The 22,512-nt window shown below is 43.6% G+C and overlaps 1 protein-coding gene across 4 annotated transcripts in view; it reads left to right on the forward strand.

Annotated features, from left to right (window-relative positions):
- The window catches only part of Uggt (UDP-glucose-glycoprotein glucosyltransferase), a 192,322-nt gene that overhangs the window by 136,401 nt on the left and 33,409 nt on the right, over positions 1 to 22,512 (forward strand). For 3 of the 4 annotated variants that reach the window (XM_084595468.1, XM_084595470.1, XM_084595471.1), the window contains exons 15-25: positions 2,187 to 2,322; positions 2,489 to 2,617; positions 3,862 to 3,945; positions 6,115 to 6,195; positions 8,635 to 8,758; positions 9,813 to 9,905; positions 12,393 to 12,487; positions 18,716 to 18,742; positions 20,451 to 20,660; positions 21,090 to 21,221; positions 21,765 to 21,904. In XM_084595468.1, the coding sequence (XP_084451594.1) occupies positions 2,187 to 2,322; positions 2,489 to 2,617; positions 3,862 to 3,945; positions 6,115 to 6,195; positions 8,635 to 8,758; positions 9,813 to 9,905; positions 12,393 to 12,487; positions 18,716 to 18,742; positions 20,451 to 20,660; positions 21,090 to 21,221; positions 21,765 to 21,904 (1,251 nt within the window). The remainder of the gene's footprint in view (positions 1 to 2,186; positions 2,323 to 2,488; positions 2,618 to 3,861; positions 3,946 to 6,114; positions 6,196 to 8,634; positions 8,759 to 9,812; positions 9,906 to 12,392; positions 12,488 to 18,715; positions 18,743 to 20,450; positions 20,661 to 21,089; positions 21,222 to 21,764; positions 21,905 to 22,512) is intronic. The other variant, XM_084595469.1, reaches the window with a different exon arrangement.

Raw genomic sequence — 22,512 nt, forward strand, 5'->3', positions numbered from 1 at the left:
CTCATTTATGCCCTTAGTGAAATGCCTCAAGCCATGTGGTTCTATCCATGTGCTTGCCGAATTCACTTGAAGGCCTTTGTTCACAAACGTGCCCGAAGAAATAAGCCCCAGAATGCGTTTACATGACGCGCGACGAAAGGCTAGGCTAACGACGACGGAGGCAGAACGATGCTATGATAAGGTGGTTAAAGATGCCGTAACATTTCAGTTAACGTAAAACTTGACAGTAGAAATCCATGTTAAGTAAAGTTGGCTGAACAGTTACGGTGTCCATTTTTCTGCCTTATCCGTGCATCGTTCTGCCTCCGTCGTTGTTGGCCTTGTTTTTCGTTCATAAGTAAAAGGACAATCAAATTCCCCGCCAAAAGTACGTCACTGTGACGTCACAAGCAACGTCACGTGTTTGTTGTGCCTCACAGTTAGCAGGGGGCGCTGGGAAACTAAAACCTCGCTCAGAGGCGACACGCAGGCTTCTATGGGAGTTACGCTACCATTTGTTCTTCTACCATGGGCCTACTGCAATTGCTAGCGTGTCCGTGGACTCTCCGTGTGGTTCTTTCGATTCGTGAACTTCGTTTCCCGACGCGATGGCGCCTACAAATAAGCGGTGTCATTATACCGCTGCTTTCAGGCGGAAAGTTGTGCTTGCGGCGGAAAGCTCGTCCAACCTTCAAGCGCAGCGAGAGCACGGCGTGGACGAAACAAATATCCGCCTCTGGCGAAAACAACGCGACCAGTTGTTCAACCGCGCTGCAACACGAATGGCATTTTCCGGACCCCGCAGAGGCCGTCACCATGTGGTGGAAGAAGAAGTCGCCAAGTTTGTTAAGACGCAGAGGGCCGGATTACTTCCTGTAACTACAGAAGTTATTCAGGCGAAGGCAAGGGAGGTCGCGAAAGCACGAGGCATCCCACGCACTACGTTCAAGGCAAGCAGAGGCTGGCTTCAAAGGTTTATGAAGCGGTTTGGTTTCAGCCTACGGCGACGAACGTCAGTGTGCCAGAAGCTGCCCGGAGATTTTGAAGAGAAATTAATTTCTTTTCAACGGTACATCATAAAGAAGAGGCTTGAAAAGGGGTACGCACTTGGGCAAATTGGAAATGCCGACCAGACCCCAGTTTACTTGCGTACACAGTAGCCGAGAAGGGGTCAAAAGAAATAAAAATGCGTACTGCGGGCTATGAGAAGCAACGTTCAACCGTAATGCTTTGCTGTACTGCCGATGGACGGAAGATGCCGCCGTACATCATCTTCAAGCGGAAGACTCTTCCTGCGAAAGAAGTGTTCCCGAAAAACGTCATCGTTCGTGTGCACGAAAACGGATGGATGACTGCGGCAGTGGTCGAAGAATGGATTAGACTCGTGTGGCAACGTCGACCAGGGGCATTGTTGTGTCGGGACTCCCTCCTGGTCTTAGACTCGTACAGCGGACACTTGACGGACGGCGTGAAGGCTGCACTCTCACGAGGTGGGACAGATGTAGCTGTAATACCTGGCGGCATGACCAGTCAGCTGCAGCCGCTCGATGTTGCCATCAACAAACCTTTCAAATCTAGGGTGCGCAAGTACTACACTGATTGGCTGACAGAACAAGACCACGAACTTACTCCGACAGGTCGCATTAAACGCGCATCGCTAAGTCAAGTGGCCAAATGGGTTGCAGCAGCGTGGGAAGATATTCCCGCGGAGATGATCGTGCGGTCATTCCGTAAATGCTGCATTTCAAACGCCCTGGATGGTACTGAGGACAGCGCGCTGTGGGAGGAAGACAGTGATAAGGAAGCCTCCAGCAAGGAAGACGACGAGTGATCAGTTGGCCTTCATTTGATTGAATAAATGTCTTTCTAGTCCTGGGTGGTCTCTTTCTGTCGGCTTGCATTTGAGGTTTTTTTTTTTTTTTCGGGTTCGCGAGTTTTGGGGGGTCGGCTTGCAATCGTGGCCGGCTTAGATTCGAGCAAATACGGTATGTCTGCATGAACCATCACTCTTGACTCACCAAGATCGAGTTCATGCTCATGATGCAGCAGTCGTAGAGTAGGGTAGACCTTAGAGGGGGGGGGGGGGGGGGGGCTTCGCCCATCATTTCACTCAGTTCGCTTTTATGGCATTCGCGTAAATAAGGCCATATACAAAAACAAAAGTGGGAATCTCATTTGGCTTTTTTTTCCCCTTCTGTCTCCTCCAGGATAGGCCTGGTGTTTGCTGTGAACCCTAATATGAGCGTGACAGGAAACCAAGATGCGGGCGTGGCCTTGCTGAACGCTTTCAACTTCATCAGTCAGAACACCATGCCTTATGATGGATTGTCCTTCATCACTGACGTGAGTGCTGTTCTTTTCGTTGCCTGCATTATAAATGTTTTATATCGAGCGTAGTATGTGCTTAAAATGGTTTTGCTTTTCTTGGTTTTACATAAACATGGCTATGTTTTCAAATGGCTTCTGGAGTTTGAGTAAAATGATATAACTTCTTTTTTTTTTTTTTTAGGTATATGCGGCAAGCAAAGGTGAGCCTGTCACAACAGAGACAGTAATAGCCCAGTTCAAGCTAAAGTTCCCCGGTGAAGACCTTGAGCTAATCTTTGGAGAGGACTCTGACTATGACACCGGACGCAAGGTGGGTTTGTGTACTACCGCAGTTTCATTTTTTTTATGTGTACAGGTAGCTGCTGGTATTTAGTTTTTGTGTTTTGTGAACTTAAGTGGGGAAGTAGAAATCAAGTGGAAGAAATCATTAAAAAATAAATTATATTACAGAACTAAGCTTTTTAGCACCTGCAGCATTTAGTCTATGTTGTAGGGAAATATTTCACCCAGAAACAAATTCTAAGCGCTCCAGATAAACATAAACATTGTAATTACATACTCATTGCATGCTAGTTCAAAACTTTCAGGCTTCTTTTCTCGAAAGTTTGTTTCGAGCTTACCACCTCAAGCACAGCAATGGGTGCACATATTTAAAGGCCGTTTGTTTTGCTGTAGTAGCTCAGATGCGCTTTGTATCGAGACAGTCTCAGATATAATTTTTAAGCTCACATATATATATATTTTTTAACCAATAATTAGGCCATGATGCATTCTCAGCATTAGCATGTGCATACTGTGTTCTTTAAGAATAGAGCACAGAAATTAAAAAAAAAAAAAAATTATGAAAGTCTTGATTCGGACTACACTTTGTAGCAATTATTGAAATCATTTGCAGACCCATGCCTCATTTTTATTGTTGTGCTAGGCTTTTCTCAAGCAAGCAACATTTGAACAGTATGTTGTCACGTGACGGTGACAATGCCGTTGGCACAAAAGAGAAGACAGGCGTAATAGCACTGAAATCAATTCGTTATTGGGCTGGCTTGAGCCCACACAGGAACTAAGTAACAAATAAGTAAGCAACACACAGGAACTAAGTTTTTGGCAATAAAACAGTGGTAAAACAGGAACTACTGGTGATGTCATCATGAAACTTTAAATCTGACTGTCTGATGCTGTTTCAAGTCACTGTGCCAAATTCATTACTCTGAGTCGAGAAAATAGCAAATTTTATTTCCGAACCCCTCTTCCCCTTAATATTTCCTTCCACAGATATGTGTGCAGAAAAAGTAAATAGGCCAGGCATACTGCAACCGTTAAATACTACTAGTTGGTCGAGATTATCAGGGACCCCCCACTATGGTTTCTTTCAGAGCCCGAATTTTCTTTATGACATTAATAAAACCCCATAAAAACCCATAAGCCGAAGCAGATAAAACCAAGCCTGTGGCAAGGTCTTTGCTTTTTGTATATGCTTTTGTCTCATCTCTATGCTTTAACATTTTTGCTTGTTAGTGAATGAGTTTTGTTTTCTTTTCTGTCTCCACTTTCCAGCTTGCTTGGGAGTTCATCAACAAGACGGGCATCACTGGCACTCCTCAGGCGCTCCTGAATGGTGTCCTTCTGAAGCAAAGCCACGTGAGTGTTCTGCTCTGTCATTGTGTCTAATGCTGCCCTGTTGTCACTAATATATTATTGCTGAAAATGTGTGGTGCACCTTTATTTCTCTCTTGATGTGTGTCACTTTTCACAACTGCTTCAGTACTATTACTAGGGTCGCCTCATCTCTTTGAAAGAGTAAAAAATGTTTTCAGGTTGCTTTCTTTTAGAATAAATGTCAACACCTTTTGAAATCTTGGTTGGTAGCTCTGCAAAATTCCTGATACAAAGTACTGAGAGCACCACTTGTAAAAAAAACTCTGCTGTACTTCATACAAACCTCATAGTATAACTTGTGAAATCTCGTTAATACAGCCTCAAAAGGAAAAAAAAAAAAGTGTTGGAATTATGGAATAGCCCTAAAGAACTGCTCAAAACCATTTCTGTCACAGCACACTTATCTAATGAACATAGTTGTGTGCATAGATGAGATCCACAGCGAGAACAGCAGTTTCCCTTGGTTTTGTCAACTACTTTATTTTGTGCACAATGTCACAAAAGAAGATGAAGTTGCAGTGTGGTGCCTTAGCAGGGGCTCCTCTTTAGACCATTTTGAGGATGCTCTACTGTACAGGCTGTGAACAGCGTGTTAGCAGCACGCAGTACCAGCATACCACAGCAGTTTTGTTTGATTGCTGTTCAAAAATTGATTATTGCGTTTTGTCTACAAATTTTTTTTTTTGTTGTTGATTTGTTGATTATAGGCATATGATAATATTGCTATTGTCATCTAGTGGGCGTGCACTATATTGTAAATAAATAAAGGCTAAAGCAAACTTGTGGATGCAAGCAAGGTAAGTATACGTAGGCAGTAGGACAGCATGATGCTGTCCCTTAAATGAAAATATAAAACCAATCACACACCAAGCACTACCCGAAATGGTGCGGCTTTGAGATGGCGTGAAGTTGAGGAAAGTGAAACAGAAAACCATGCGACTGAGCGATATTTCGGAAATGGGGGACTTTCGATTATCGTCTCTTGTGGCCTGTTATCGTGCACATCAAGTGTGCGGCCACCAATGTTTTATGTCATTTAGGCTCACGGAACTCTGCTTCAGTGATTGTTGATCTGCTGCTGTGCAACCTCCCCATCCGAATTAACTGGTGTGAACCCTCCCACACCCAAGTAACGAGTGTCTGATATCAATGCTTATGTTGGCTGGAACCACATTGCTTGTTCGAATTATCTCAATTTCAGAATTAATTGGTTAACGGAGTTAAAATTGATGCAATATTACTTATGAATAGCCAAAAAATGTGGACTGCCGCCATAGTGCTCATCATTGCATGCATATCCTGATTTCATATTATGGGTTGTTGAGCCCATAATTTGACGTGCTTCTGAGAGGCCTCGGGTATGAACCAACGAGTTAGCTGGGAGCCACTTTAATGTACAAACCACAAATGTTAGGTGCGGACTGTAAATGAAAAAAAATTTTTTTTCTTGTTTTTCAATTTTTCACCTCCCCCCAGGCTGAAGAGGGGTGACACTGGAAGCTGTATTACAATCTCCTTCCCCTCACAGTAGCTCCATTCACATTCTCATATCAACCTAAACCCACCTGAATAATGTTCTTAACCCTTTGACGGTTGAATATTCCAAATCAAATTTCAATTTTTTTAGACACTATGCATTTTTCACGGTACTGGTACGGCGAAAACAGGCAAACGGTTAATAAACATCACAGGAATGCAAATATATTTTAGTTGTTAGACTCTGGTGCCTTATGTCTTAATGACTCTGCTATTTCTGCATTACATTATTGCTCTCAAGCACCCAGAGAATACAGGCAAAGCTGTTTGGCATTTCACCTTTTTGCCTTCCTTGTGATTTATTGTCCCTGCAGCATTTTGGGGTTTGATGGGGCGTTAAAAAAAAGTAATGGAGCTCTGGCCAACCAGGGTCCACGGATGCAATGAAACCTTGGTTCTCACACAGCACTATCAAACTCTGCAGGTTCTGACATAAGATGGGAGCAGTGGTCTCATATATTGGGTTATGCTAAGACTTTCGTGAATGAATGGCGTTGCATTTTGCCGGCTGTTGTGTTAAATAAGAATAAGAGTTTTCTTTTTTTCTTTTTTTTTTTTTAGAAGTGTTCTTTTTGTCACTCAGTGTCTCTTCATGTAACTTTTTCAAACTTGCAGTTAAATGCGGACATGTTCGAGGAGGCTGTCCTGACTGAAATCATGAAGCAGACACCCATGATCCAAAAGAGTGTCTACAAGGTCAGTCATTGTAACCTCAGAACGCCTCCTATTAGCTGGCTCCTCCTTTACATTTGTGCTTGCCTATGTTTGTTTTCCTTTGAACACGGTTCGGAGGCTGGAGCATACTCCCACTGAAATGGGGTGTTATTCCTCAGGATACCTGATTTTGATTTCATGTCTTTTGGCCTGGCCATCGTGTGGTCACTAGCCAATTTCAGCACTTGTATTAAAGGCACAATTATATTCTGCAGCTTCAGTTCATTCATGCTCATTACGCTCTTCAACATATGGTATTCTATTAATGCTACTGTAATACAGCGTAGGTGCAAGACAGGCTGGTCAGTTTTTATTCAACCTTCATTTTTGCTTCTGTTCTTTTTTTACACATTTGCAGTTTCCTGCGAATTGAGTCGCAGTACTGTCATTGTGGACGATGCTCCATACTGTGAGTTTAACAGAAGCAGATTAGTGTAGTTTGATTAGTAACGTTTCTAAGTATAGTCTCTGTCAGAGGTATACAGCCCAAGGAGTTTGTTTCTAATCCCTGTAATAGGGCTTGTTGCTCATCACCTGAGTTCGCAGCCTCGCAGATGATGAGAATCTCTTCACCCTTCTCAAGAGCGAGTGCTTCCAGGAGCCCCATTACAGGGCTTTGAAGTGAACCCATTGGGCCATATATTCATGACAAAGACTGTACTTAGGGTCTGCACAGACAGGAACGCAAATCATTGTAACATTATACAGTCGAACCCGGATATATCGAACTCGAAGGGGTTCGCGAAAAAGTTCGATATATCGATAATTCGATGTACAGAAATTGGCTTGTGACGGCACTTACGATGCGAAAAAACGATACCGTATTTGCCGCGTAATCAACCCACTCGCATAATGAACCCTCTCTCCACTTTTGCGCCCGAGAATTTGAAAAAAAAGAAAAGTGCTTTAAGGCCAGCTCGCTCACATGCAAGCGATTGAGCGATCTCAGCGACGAGCGGCAGCGACAGAGCGAAAAATTTCCAACTTGTTGGAACTGCGTCCCGCTCGCCACTCGAGCCACTGCGGCAGCTCAAAACAAGGTTTCTGTGTCGCTGCGGCAGAAAATCGCGAGCATTTTCGCTTGCATGCCGATGGCGCGCGTCACTCCGTTTCGGTCGTCGCATACACAGCTTATTTCTTGGCAGCGTGCCAAGATGTTGTGCAGCGATAACGTCAGGGCGCGTTTATCTCTTTATAGCTCCTCCGGTGGCGGGGAGCGAACTTGGCAGAGTGCCCGTGATGGCTTGATTGCACAAGTCTGGTTCGATTTATCAGGCCGCGCTTGGGGCGGGCGTCATAATCATAATCGCAGCAGCTGACGGCGTGCTTCCCTTGATTCATACATGCAAAGATAAACGGCTCCCGTCAAAAAAAAAAAAAAAGAAAAGCCTGCCGCTTCTTAACGTCCGCAGCCGCCATATCTTATGCTAGGTCGCGCGTACAGCACAACGATAAAAAAGAATAACTGTCGCAAAAAAAAAAAAAAAAAAAACCAGAGAGCTGCCGCTTCTTAACTTCCGCAGGCGCCATAGCCACGTCAGCCGCCGCGCGCAGAGGGTTCGCAACACACGCTGGAGAAAGCGTCCCACGTCTGTCTGAAAACGGGCTGAGCTGGCTTGGCACATGCGTAGCGTGCTGAAGGAGAGAGCTCGGCAAAAGAATGGGCACACCCACGCACATGGCTTGCAAACGTCATGTGTTGGCGCGCGGGAAACGATAACTGCAGATGCGCGCGCCTTTGGCGAATGGGCGCGGCGCTGTCCAGAACTGTCCCCTCTCATTCCTTCCGCGCGTGGCTTGAAAACGTCACGTGGCAAACGGCCAAGAGTGATGCGATCGTCTTTGGGGAAGGCACACTTTCCAGTGCGTAGTGCGGAGTTCGATATATCGAACGACCGGCGAAATTGAGTTCGATATATGACGCGGCTTTCCTATACTTTTACATGGGATTTTCAAGGGGATATTCCGTGAGTTCGATATAACCAAAATTCGATATATCCGGGTTCGATATAACCGGGTTCGATTGTAGCATGTGCAGGTTTGGTCATAGAAATTACAATGCAATTCACAAAGCACAGTTGTAGTAGAGTCATACTCTTTTTTTTGCATAACATGGGGGCAAGGGTGATTGTAAGAATAGGGGCAAGAGAATATATTTTACTCCAGGTTCTTTAGTGCCATCATGAAAGGCAACAGCTCTTGCTTTCTTTATTTTGGTCATACTTTGGAAAGATCCTCTTTGCAGTAAATGAATGTGCCAACATAGTCTGCGGCTATGACGCAATTACCTGTGGTTGTGTTTGTGTCAGTCAAGGCAGCCAGCATGCATCAACGAAAGGAGGCCTGGAAGACAGTTGTGTTGTCTTTGGTCCATCCTCCTCACTGGCCGCTGGACTTATGGTGGTGCATTGACATTTGCAGGGGGAACTGAACGACTCTGTGAGTGTCCTGGACTTCTTGATGGACCAGCCCAACATCATGCCTAGGCTGAACCAGCGAGTGCTGGCTCCAGGTGCCAGCTTCGTGGACCTGACAGGACGAGTTGGTGAGTTGGGACTTCCTTTTATCATCGCTAGATGCTGATTAGCATTGTTGTTGTGTTGCTTTGATATTTGAAATAATGCTTATGTTATCTATCAGTTTCAGCAATGCGTAGCAGGGTGAAGACAGAGTGCAGAGGAACACACAGGATAAGCAAGGCCTTCATCCTGCTATGCGCTGCTGAAATTGATGGAAAAGCAACTAGCCCGACAGCTTGTCCTTTTATGTTATCTGTGCTCCTACTTGGCTTAGTTACGAACTCGGGAAAGTGCGAAAGCACAAGGCATTGGAATAGCTCTTCAGAAGTGTCTCTTGTAGTGTTTGATTTGGCATATCTACTTTCTGAAATTTAGTATACTAGTATATATACTATAAAGAGTGAATTTTTTGAGTATGCACAATACAGACAAGCTGCGTTTAGCTGCAGGCATCGATGATCCGTCATTTATTGCTATCATTGGTCTTCATAGTGAAATTTAAGGGGCACTTGCATTTGTCTTTTCTGGGAACTGCTGGCTCTGAGAGCATACTGGCAAAATGTTGTTGGATGCATGAGGATGCATGAGTTTTTATATTCCGGTATATTTTTTTTAGCTTTTGTGTTAATCCTTCCCTCAAAAGGATAATCTCAGGATAATCACTAGGCTTTACGCAAAGCACTTGAAGTGCACAGTGTATGCTGCAACCCAAACCAATACTGCCAGCATTAAAAACAGCCCCAAACGAAAATGAGAGAAAGCAATATAATGCATTACTTATTAGTATGTTTATGCTTGGAGCATTGTTAAGGGAAGATGTCTGACAGTTGTAAATTAAAGTTTATCTGCTTTAATTCTGATTACTGTATGTAGTGAAACAGCTGAGCAATTTTAAATCTCATAACGTGCAAGCTGGGCTCTGCTAGCCTAAATAATTTATTGGTTTGATTAGTTTGAGTCTAATTTCTTGAAATCAAGCAGATGCACCAACACGTTGGTTCCTTGTTACTAGAGTGCCTTGTGTAAGGTAATTTCTGCCTTTGGTGGCCTCAATGCTGACTGTTGTGTTTGTTGTTGCAGTGGTGGGGCTGACTCCCGAAGACTTTGCATCGCTCTCTCCTCCTGACATGGGTGCCACATTTGCATCTCAAATTCTTTACGTCATGCCCAAAGGTAGGATATGTTTTCTCTTTCGTTGAACCCAGCTGCTCCCTTCCCATTGCTTTATTCACTTGAGCGCAGTTGCGGGAGATGTAGTGCCTGATCTGTCTGCATAGTGTGCCTGTTTGTGACCGAGTGTAGATGCTGCAGATGCTTTAGCTAGCGAGGCTCCTGTTTGTATAGCTAGGAAAACCGCCCCACCCATTTCACAGCATGTAGACGGCACCATGATACAGTAGGATCTTGGCGGTGCAAATCTCATAGGGTGTGGTGAACAATTTCCATCTCAAATTTTGTGTCATTAGTTTGAACAAAATCCATATGTAGAAGCACGGGGAGGCCGTATGGCCTTGTGGCCACAGCTCACACAATAGATTGTTGGTCTGCAGGCCACGCATTATGTGTTCATACGTCACTGCAAACTAGTCTACGGTTCAATGCCTTCAAGAGGTCTCGGCATACCAAGGAAAGTAGGTGACGCATTGAATGAACTGAAGTTGCTAGGTCACTTTAAATCGGTAGGCAACACTAGGAAGCAGGAAAGGGAAGGAGGTGAGCTTTTATCCACACACACCTCACGTCTATCGACCCCATCACGTCGAAATATCCCCATTCACCCCACACACCCCTATCACAAACAGTCAACGAACCGCAGGGCATGAGTACAAAGGCCTGTCTCTTTTCACTGTCCTACGACTGTGTGAGTCACAAGCTGTACGCCTGCAGTGAGGGATTCCATTTCTGGCAGCCAAAACATTGAGAACAGTGGGTTGGTTGCCACACCTGGTGGCAACAGCTTTGCGGCCTGCTGCTAAACTCTGCTGGAGAAGAGCCATTTGACATTTCTCGCTTGACCAATTCACAGGCCGACAGCAAGCCTCGCATATTAGTGACGTGTGAACACATAAAGCAGGCCTCACGAACTGGCGGTCCCTTGTGTGAACTGGCCTTTACTATTTGCAGTGGGTACAGTGCAACTGCTGAACCCAAAGAAGCAGTCTCAATGGCACCTGCTGCAGCTGCGTTTCGATGGAAACGAAAATCCAGGTGTCCGTATACGATGCAATTTCAATGCCCAATGAATAAAACTCAGGTGGTTGAAATTTTCCGGAGCAATCTTGGCACTCCTCATAACCTCAGTAGCCTTGGGACATTAAACCCCATAAACCTACCAACCATATACAGAGGCATGGGAAATACATGGGGATTTATTTATATCTAGGCCACTGCTCACTGCTTATGCTGTTCACCACACAACCGGCAATTGTGGTGTCAGCAATGGGGGGGTACTGTTCACTTTTCGAGAGTCCGTCATGGCTCACTTGTTCGTATCATTCATATTGGCATAGGGGAATATTTGAAGCATCCTAAATTCTGCGCAATAGGTGCAACGCATTTCTGCTAGGGAATTTTACAAATTCATGTTAAACAGGGTTGCATCAAGATTCTACTGTGCAGGGTCTTTCGTTTTCAGGTAAAAGCTGATTTCTCCTTGTTTCTCAGAGGTAGTTTCAGAAACAACAGGTTTAACTGAATTGCTATACAAAACAAGCCTTTCATAAATGTATTTTGCTTTTGCATGCAGCTTAACTAAAATGCTGAACAGGTCCCTGTATCGGAAAGTTCTTGTCAGGGATCTAACTCATTTCACCTTTCAATGTTAGCCCCTCTCATTCAAGCAGGTGCAGTTAAATATAACTCGTTAATAATATGGGGCGGGCAGTGTGCACCTATCGCTGTCAGGCGGTTGTTCATGAGATCTCACACTTCAGTACCGAGAACAGCAGGTAGCAAGTAGAATGGTACCGCTGTTCTACCCCGCTGTACCATTCTACCCGCTACCCGCTGTTTTCACAAACTAGCGTTCTTTTTCATCATCGAGATAGGCTAACGTGAGACCTTAAGGATGCCTGCTGTATCTGGAAAAAAACCGATAGATGCATCAGCCAGCCTCCTGTCTCCCTTGCAGAGTGCGAATTTTTATATCTAAATAAAACTTGAAATGTAATGTTTTTTTTTACTATCTGGAGGTCCTGCACAGGTGCATCTGTTTGTTTCTCAGTATTTATATCTCGTCTGTCTGTTCAAATAAACTTAGTTGTGCGTCTGCGCTTGTCCTCTCCTTAAAATGTTTAGTCGTCGTCTTTTTTAGCGCAGTGCATTTTTTCAACCATGTCTATATACCAACTCGCCTAACTTTCTACTTTACTGAAGTTTTAAAAGGTCAGCTGGCAGATGAAACAATGAGTAAATGATCATTAATTCATTGTAAGAAATGAAAAAAATTCTGTATGATTCATTGCTTGAAGTGTAAGTTTTAGTGTCTATTACGAAGTTGTATAAAAGGAGCTCATGTACCTTGAAGCTAAGTGATTGATGTCTTGCGTTTTGTGCCTTGGTGACTGGGTGAAAAAGTCTCTGCTAGTGAAGTACCCAGTGTTTGTAGCTCTGTACTTCAGTGCTTTGTGTTCATAGTACATTGCTATTGGTACTCTGCAGACCAGACACGTTACTACCCACTGACGGCCTGGTTGGTGGCAGACTTTGACACACCAGAGGGGCGCCACCTGTTACGAGATGCCATGGAACACCTGGTGAGTTTATGAGCATGCAAAGTATCAGTGTCTTTGTGTTCTCACACTATCTGCAAGTCTTGAGAAGCAGTTAATAGCAAGATTTATTGTTGCTTGGACAGTGCTTGGCTTTGGTTTGTGATAGCGTAGAAAGCCCAGTGGAATCGCCGAGCACCACCAAGCACAACCTTGCATAACCATACAGGCTTTGCATGCTATGAAGGTGAGTTGCAGCAGTTCAAGAAAACTCCAAATGCCACCTATGATGTGCCAAGGAAGCTTTGCATGCTACCTGTAATATGCTAAAGAAGCTCCGGACATCAGTGGGCACGATTTCACAACCACTTATTACATCACCATGGTGAGTTCACCATTTCATGATATGATGATGTATAATCACTGTAACATCCTCAGTGTTAATTGTCTCATTAAACAGCATGACAAGTTTATACTGAGCTGTGATCATGACTTCCATGTCTATGACTGATCACATGACACACACTACTCTGCTACATGACTTATACATACCCATCACCACCCATTAGTCATGAGTAATGGTGCTCATCATGACAATACATCATATGTCGTGCTTAGTTGCAGGCTTCACTATACCGCACCCACACTCACTACATGGTAAAAAAAAAGCCCCCGCGATAGGGCGGTATAGTTAGGATGCTGTGCGCGTCCAAAACGAGCACAAACATAGAACCAGGTAAAACTATTGAAGATTGCGTAAAACCTAAGTCATGACCAGCGCGGCGGTCGGTGGCGGCGGAGGGTAGGGGTGGCGGTTGCTTGCTATCTGTTCTGCGCGATCTCCGAGGCTTGCAACACAATGCTGATTAATTCAACCCTCGTTAATTCGGAAATACTGTTAAGTATTTCTGTCAACGTGACCCCAGCTGACGGCCACGTAAGCAATAGCGTATGTCAGGCGCTACAGGTCTTGCACCGGTTAGGCCGCATCTGGTTATGATTCCATGATACCGTAAGTGATCGTGAAAATTTCACTACTCCTACCTGAACTACATGTTGCGCAGTTGACTGCACACCTCTGATGTGCGCGCAAAGGTAAATGTAACGAAACACAAACGACCTCATCCAACAGTATTACCTTAATAGGCCAACTACGCGTTTCAGTTTCGCTTTTTTGATGTTTGCGCCTTCCGCGCCAGCCAATGGCAGCGGCACTCATTGGCCACGCACCAGCCAGTGAACCGATCGCAGTTTCGTGGCATATTGGATAGTGGGTTTTTTATGCACTTCATCGTGGTTTTTTTGCTGCTCCCAAAATGTGCGCTTGTCAGGTGCTGTTCAGCACATCGTGCAATGAAGCCTCACACTTGATGCAGGCTGCTTGTGAAGAGGCACTCCTGCTACTGCTTCGCACCATGAAGGATGAGTGCTGGTGAGGAGTCAAAGCCGCTGGAACTGTGCCAATTCCCTCCCCACCCCTTCCCCCCAACCGCTAGAAAAGAAACTGTGCCAATTCCCTCCCCACCCCTTCCCCCCAACCGCTAGAAAAGAGACACGCACCGTAATGCGATTTGCACAGAATCTTGGCACACTGCTATGGTGACTAGAGCCGCCATAGCGCTGTCAAGAAATGAGCTGTGGGCTGCGAGAGAGACTGCACGAAATGAAGGGACGCACTAGCTACTAGCGCATTTAAAAAAAAATTCACAGCAGTAAAAGTGGGGGCTAAGCTCATTATGCGAGTGAATACGATAAATTTACTCTAATGCAACTGGTTCTTGTCAAGTTTTTCGAGGCCCTATCAATAATTTGAACAGCGGATAATTTGAACTTTTATTTCCGGTCCTGTGAAGTTCTAATTAACAAGCTTTTACTGTAGTGGTTTCCTAGTTCAAAGCAGGTAGCAATTCTTTTTTAAATCTCGTTGGCCAAAAAAAAAAAAAAATTGATAAGCGCAACAAGTATATTTAAAACGATGTATCTTGCAAGACTGCTTCACCATTTGAACTGGTGCAGAAAATGCAGCCAGACCGAGGAAACCTTCCACGTGCCTCTTGCTAGCTTCCTCTCGTACTCGTCCCGTTGCTCTGGGGTCGCTAATTTCACATGGAGAAGGGCAGCTGCAGTCAACTCTGACTCAGCCCGCGAGAGTCGAGGGTGCCTCGCATCCTAGAACTGATGTACCCCGCTGTGCTGCTGCTTGTGCACGCACAGTATGGACAGCGTTGGCACGGACACCTGACAGGTGTTGCACTCATGCCTGCTCAAGTACTCTTCTACATGCATGCACAGACTGGCTTCAGCATGCGCACAGGTGTTGCATGCACTGCACTATCATCCCATAGGAGGTAAAACCAAACCCACTTGAAGCAAACTTTTGACAGATGTTGTATGCTTCAAAATTTCGAATACCAAACATTTAAATGGAATTAGGTAATGGTTTGTCCAAGTATTTGAAATTATTGAATACTTGCACAGGCTTGTTTGTGTGCCATGCATAATCATACGCCTTAATAATCACACATAACGTGACTGTTATCACAAACATAGAAAACAAAAAATATCAGGCGAGTGTGACAGCAACATGCCAATACCAGCAAAACATTTTCCCGGGCTCCTTATGTTTTCACTTAAAAGAACTGTATTCTTGTTCAGGGCATTCATAATTAAAGGCAGCTTGTGCCTTGAAACATGTATTTTTAGAGCGTTAGATCTTCTTAGCCGGTTTCCCAGTTTCGTGCCGTTGATGTCTGTGAGGGCAGCCAATGTGAGAAATATGGTTCAAAGGATAGAGATGTTATAATCATAATAATTATGGACAATATTATTTGCTGCTGTTATGTTGCATGGTTGGCCTGTGCTTAAAACCCTTAAAATTAAATGTCAGACTCACTGGCCCTTGGAGCTTATCATGACCAGATGAAATACCAGCCTCTTCTAGGCCGGATGCTCTTCTGTTAAAATTGAATCTTCTTATAGCTTTGATTTTGGTCCTTTGGGTTGTCAAATGGTGGCCATTGTTTGTTTCGGGGGTTTTGTTAATTGGCTATTCACTTTCTTGCAAAATTAGTTTTAACTTCTGCTTCTCTTTTTCTCGCTTTTTCTGCTTTTTTTCTTCATTCCTTCATGATCTGCTTTTCTTATCACTGTTAACAGCTGCTTCTCATGCCCTGCTTCTGGTGGCCTCCTGTTGCTCATGTTCTGCGGCCATGAACAATACCAGCTTGAAGTACCATAATGCATAGCTTCAGTTGGACTGCTTACAGCTGGAGAGAAAGTTTGTGTGTGCCTGTGCACAAACCCACGCATCCTTTGTCGGAGTATAACTATACTTCTTTCCAGCTGCACCTCATTACAAAGTACAGGTGGCCTAATATAGTACGCTCTGAATGCAGCCATGCATGCCCAGTTTCATTGTATGGCTAGGTTTTATTAATATTGAAAATTCTGAGTATGTTTCAAATTCAAATATAGGGAAAAAAAAATGCCTTCAAGCATGGTATTGAATAATGAATATCTGATGACTGAAAAAAAAAAAAAAGAAAAAAGAATTGAAATCAAGCAACATTATCTTGTTTATATCGGAATTCGCGTGGTGTTTGGAAATAAAATTAAACTAGAATTGCACAGAAGTGTATAACCCTGCTGAGAAATCCAGTATGTATAATTAACAGGATTTCATTTACTAGTTTTCTATTCAGAAAGGACCTGCATGAAAAAGAGTGTAGCGGTCATATTGCTACTGATTTCAGTAAACTCTCGTTAGTTTGGCCTTCAGGAGACTAGAAATGATGTCTGAATTAATCGAAAGATTGAATTATTGAATAGGCCTGGAAAAAAAATACTGCTGAAAGCCATTTGCATCGCAGTAATTTTAATTGATGAACACTTGCACGTCGGTTGTTTGCATTTGAGATAAACCCAAGCGACAGTGATGTTTTTTTCCTTTGTGCACACTGTAGGGAAGGCTCCCTTCACAAAAGGGAAGGTCCCCGTTTTCAAAAGCCTTGTTGCGTTTTGAGGATGCTTCATTGCTCAGCCCACGCGCTCAAGTATTGTGGTGAAACGTGCAGTGTAGCGAAAAGTTTTCAGTATATCCATTTAGCTACATAGGAACTGAACATCTAAATCCTAACTGGAAGTTTTCCCCAATTCCTAAGGAGTGGCATCATTGCTTGCAAACTGTGTTTGTGTACATGCTCAGCATGATCAGCCAAGTACTAGTATTAAAACTGGAACTAATACGGAGTGGACTCTGGCGGACATCAAAACATCTGTTAGGGTTTCCGCAAATGCAAGTGCCGCATACTAACAACCTGCACCATGCGCGGTGGGTTTTTATGCTCTTGCCGCTGCTACGACTGAGAAGGTTAAAACTAAAAAAGAGCCATCAGCCAGCTGTTTGTGTGGTCCACATGCTGTGCAACAATCGCCATCTTCTAGTGCACTGCAGTGCATGACTCTCTCCACCACTCTGTTGTGTGCAAGCATGGCACCGCATTGATGGCCAGCAAGTGTTGCCTCCGCTGCCAGCTTTGTAGCTTGGCGAATTTATGGTGGGATGTGAGGAGAGTCCGTTTCCCAAAGCAACAAAGGAAACCTAGGCTAAAAATCGCGTGAAGACACACCCTCCCTCCTTGTCAGATAGGACATCTGCAAATGCCTTATCAACATAAACACATGGCCACAGAAGGTGCACTCTTCGTTGTTGGCTGCATTTCTTGTGCTTCTGGGCCACTGCACAGTGTTGGTTGGGCTATAATGAAGTTCCTGATTAGCGTAACGAACTCTGCTCTGGAAAAAAATGATGCAGATAATGCTACATTTCTAGAATTCATGGCCAGTGCACTAAAATTTTAATTATTTCACTTATCTCAGCACATTGTTTAGCAAAATATTTACCTGCTTTTGCGAATTCAAATTACTGAGGTCTAACTGTACTTTTCTGCAGCAAATTGGTGCGAGGAAGCTTTGCAGCATTTGTACAGCTGCATGCATTGGAAGACATGAACTGTTTTCGGAAACACTACATTTAAAGTAGACAAAATTAGTCGCTGACCAATTTTTCGGACCTTCAAGGGGCCGAGATAGCGTCCAGAAAATCAGGCAGTCTAAAAAAACGAATTCATGCAAAAAAGTCACTTTATTTATCGAGCGGCTTGAAAAAGTGGTCAGTATGCCTCTGCTAGGCGCTACGTTGCCGTACAAGTAAGTCGGCTTGCATGTCGGCAAGAGTGACATACAAAATGGCAAAATGACAGCAGCCAGCAAAGCAAAATGGCACTGGCGTTTGCGTTTTCGGTAGCTTTTGAGTCGTGAATCGAAAGAAAAAATTGGGAAAATCGAAAGAAAAGGATTTCAAACGTCCGAAATTTCGCTCGGTGTTATACATTAACTTGTTGGAGTGCGTGGCAGTGCCACGCCAAGGTCCGGAAAATTGGGCGTCCGAAATATCGGTCGGCGACTGTAAATGTGTACTTTTGTAGCTAATGAATTGGTCGGACATGCTTGTAGCCTTCTCTTGTGAAAGTCTGTCAGTCGTTAGCAACGTCAAAGGAGGTTCAAACCCTAAATAATGGAAGAAAATAAAACCCTACTTATAAGAGACCCCTCATCTAAGAGGTGAAGAGTACTTTTCGTTTTATGTCTATTATAAAATTTTCAGCTGTAAGAGATACAAATCAGTGAAGTAAGCAAATCTGTGAACGGTTGCTTAATTTGAAATCAGTTTTCGTTTGCTTTTCTAAAGCTTTGAGGTGTAATTTTCTCTGTGTTGCATTTAAAATGCAGCACTTACGAAAGAAAAAAATAACATGATTGCTTGACAAATTTTTCTTTGGATATGTGGACACCTGCACTACTGGTGGTTATTATGAACTTTGGTTTTGATAATTGAGTATGTTTCCTTATATAAGCAGCTTTGCACATATAGTGGTGAAACTTGGGGGATGCTCAGAGGCCAGCCACTCAATTATTATGATTTAACTGAGAAAAACTGTGCAGTCAGATTTGTCTTTGGTAGCTTCTACTGCCTCTTTATTTTCGTATCAAGCTGCAATACTGAATTGAGCTAGCTTTCTGAAGGTGTGAGGGGGCGTGCCAGGACTGGCTTGATTGATGCAGGACTATGCATGTAAATACTATCTGCCAAAATTTTAACAGAATTGGAAATTGGAATGCTGCATGAAGTGCTGCCTGTTGGGATGCATGTGAGCCTCCTCCTCTGCCTTTTTTCTCTGCTGAGTCATGCATGTTGTTTTGTGTTTGTTTCAGGCAGCCATGGAAGATCCTTTGTTCGACGTAAGCATGGGTGCATTGTGTGGAGCTTCTTTTTACTTCCTGTTTATTTCAAAGTTCTGCCAATCAGTACCATTAAAAGTTGGGGGGGGGGGGGGGGGGGGAGTGATGAGAAGAAGAGAAGCTCAGTGTGTAAGAGACGTGTAATGTAGTGCAGCATGCTTATGCTGACACTAGGTTCATTTGTTGCTGTTTGGCAGTGCTGTTAATCCTGCTTTTTGGCTTTTCCCCACCCCGTTTAGAGTCTAGACGTATGTGAAAGCTTCACATACGTGTACACGGTTGTTTTTGTAGGGAGGAGCTTTGGTGTGACATAGTAATTACTTTTGCATATGCACTGAAGCTTGGTGTGTGCTTGATATAGGCTGTCGGGAACATATTTTCGGGGCTGCACAACACAACAAGTGTAAATCTCATAACTGAGTGCGATTGTTACAGCTAGTCAGGAGGCGTACAAAATTAGTAAAAGTTAGCCCCAAAATACTTTGGGCATTTTATTATTTCAGCTTCCAGTGTCGCATGATGCCTTAAAGTGGCTTTTCAGGAATTTTTATGACTTACTGTTTTGCAACATTTTGTTCTCTTTTATATTAAAAAAAAGAAAACCTCTGCATTTAGGAGAATGGTGATTGCAACTTAATTGTGCAGTACATATGTGCCTGACGCTTTTCTTGAACCACAATTCAGTGCGATATTGAAAAGAATTAAAAAATGCCCCTTAATTTGGGCGCTAGACCAAACCAAATCTGTGCACTAAAGTAAGTGCAATAGCACATGTTTTTTTTTTTCTTTCTGCCTTTCTTATCATGGTGATGAACTTAAATTGGTGTTCCTCGAGGGCTCATTTTTTACTTTGGTGCCCGAGAAACAGCTGAGCAATATATAAAGTTATGTATATGCGTCATCCAAACTCACCTTAGGCTGTAGGACATTAAAGGGTGTGCAGGATTTTGTCTATAATGGCAGTTGCTTATGTTAACTCTGTTTACCTTTACTGTAACCACTTAGACATGTGGTCAAAGGTACGAAAAAGTTAAATGCGTTAAACACTACAGACGTGCATGCAAAAAAGGTGCGCATGCACTAAACTGTCCACACGTGACCATGCACTGACGAGCATAAGTCAATGGCTTTTGGGTGCAGCCTTTTTCATTATATATGTAGCTGCTTTAGCGGGATGGGAGATAAGGCCTACGAGCAGCCATGGAGAGCCGAATGTTCATGATTGACTGCATGGCTAGATCTGCAGAGTACCATCCCTAAACTAAGCACCCAATGTTACCACTGATACTGGGGCTGTCGTACTCTGCTTATTTTAGTTTCATTTTTCAAAACGAAAACTTTGGAGCATAATGTCTCCACTAATGCTTTATATGCAGCGTCATAATACCAATGAACTCAGTGACATATGCTAATCTGAATAATGGTTTTCTCAGCCACAGGCAATTGTTATCCACAATGGCTTGGCTGCACATGTCTCGTTCTGTGGCCTGAGAGAATATTTGCACTGTTTAAGAAAAATGTACAGTTAAAATGATACCCATTAGTAGTCGTTAAAATGCATTCGTACCAAGCATCTTGCTGTATTTAGTAAATTTTAAGGAACTATATTTTGTAATATTTTGAAACAGTGTGATGTGCATTGCTGAGTAACAGCCTATATAATTTCCACAGCCCAAGAAAATGCCTTGCTTCTCTTTTTCTACCTCAGGACAGCACCAACGACATGCGGTTCGGCATTGTTTTTAATCCTGGCGAGTCAAGCCCTGCAAACGGTCGTTCCATAAACAGGATCATTTGGACAGCACTTGAGTCACTGCCAGCCATGGAGGTTGTCAGTTTCCTGCGGAAACTTCTCTCTGAGAAGAACTACCCTCAGTTTGCAGCTGGCAAGAGAGAGGCCTTCGAGTTTCTCTCGCCTGTGAGTCACCCATTGTCGCTTTTTCATGCTTTTTAGTGTTTTCTGGCCGAACATGTGTTTGTCAGTCTGTAGTTGTGGTTTACTTTCACGATTGAGTTCCTGTGTTTTCATGAATTCATTCAATTGACTGCATTGCTCACTGCTTTGTTCAGGTGAGGCATTAACCAGTAGTCTGTAGACCAGTCATCATTCAGTAGAAAAGTGTATCACCTAACTGACTGTGGCATATCAGGAAAGAAAGCTAGTCTCCTTACAAACAGTGCAATCCATTAGCTTTTTCTTTACTGCAGACACTTAACTTCACTTGTAGGCTAGGATCACCACTTCAGACAGTTTGCTAATACAGTTTCTGGCTGCATGGTTGGTGTAATGAGCGACTAACTGTGCAACTTCCGAGCTGACAAGTAGCACTCAATGCCCCCCTTACAGAACTCCAACGTGGATGCATTCAAAAAAGCCTTGGCGGACTGCGATGATGGCTTCCTGGCATGGCACAAGACGTTCTCCAGACTTGCCCTGAAGCTTTCCCCACAGCAGCGTGCCGTGGTTGCCGGTGGAAGGGTGAGTAGGCGGGCTTTGGTGGTGCATTCAGAATTCGTCTGGCACATGTGCCATGGTGAATGAGGGAAATGCAGTGTGTTCTAGACAGGTCACTCCTAAGTGGTTACCGCAGAATAGTTCGTTTTGAGCAGAGAACATTTTACTTTCTTTTTTGTCAGATTAGACTGTAAAAACTTGGGCATTCTTCTCTGTCTGGGAACGAAAGCTAACCTTGTGCCAGATACTCTGACAGATCAACTTTCTAAACCTCCTATAGGCTCTCTGTGAAAAATGAGTTTTGCCATTGGCTGGAAGCTAGCAGAGACCCAGCCACAACCTAGGTACTTGGCCTTGGTGTGTGACTAAAATTGAAGCATTTTTTTCTTCCATGCAGCAATTTTCACCACTACAAACTAAATGAAATTTGTGCCTCAGATCTTTCCATTATGACAGCAATAATAGAGAAGCTTTCTACCACTTCTTACTCTGCATCCACTGTACTGATAGCATGAGGAAAGCTTATTGCTCATGGGTTTGATCCAAGCTTGCAAATTTTTGTTGCAGATGATTGGCCCATTTGAGGATGGTGAAGTGTTCAACAACGATGACTTTAATCTTCTGGAGCGATACTCCATGACCGCCTATGGCACCAAGGTCACAGACATTCTGAGAGAAGAGGGTGACAACCCTGGTGATGTGGACAGGTAAGCAGTCAAGTAATATTTGTTCAAACTGCAGTGATCAGCTTAGCATAAGCACAATTCTCTTTTATTCATTCTTTTCTTTGGGAAGGTATATCTACATTAGTATTGTACCATTGATGTTAAGTATCCTTGCTCTTTTAATGTGTAAGTATTGTAGTGTCTTCCCCTGGATTCCAAGGGAAGGAAAGCGTAGCAGGGGCGGCAGAAAGTTAGGTGGGCGGATGAGATTAAGAAGTTCGCAGGGGTCAAGGGGATGCAGCTAGCACAGAACCGGGTTAAGTGGAGAAATATGGGAGAGGCCTTCGCCCTGCAGTGGGTATAATCGGGCTGATGTTGTTGATGATGATGATGATGATAATTGTAGTGTCTATTTTAGCTCTTAAAAGAATCAGCTGTAAAACAGAAGCTTGATTCTTTATTATGCAGTATGTTTTTTGTTACTGTACAGTAGCTGCTGAGGCATTTATGTTTGATGTTGACACCCTTCTCTTGGTTTTGGAATAGTTTTGGGTAGTAGCAGCTTTTGTCATTACAGCACCTCAGTGGTACCATACGTAGTAGCCCTCTATTTCAAGTCAGGTACAGTCTTGACTTGGAGGTAAAACTGG

Source organism: Amblyomma maculatum, chromosome 2 (assembly GCF_055883805.1).
Source record: "Amblyomma maculatum isolate TAMU_Amacu chromosome 2, ASM5588380v1, whole genome shotgun sequence".
Lineage (NCBI taxonomy): Eukaryota > Metazoa > Arthropoda > Arachnida > Ixodida > Ixodidae > Amblyomma > Amblyomma maculatum.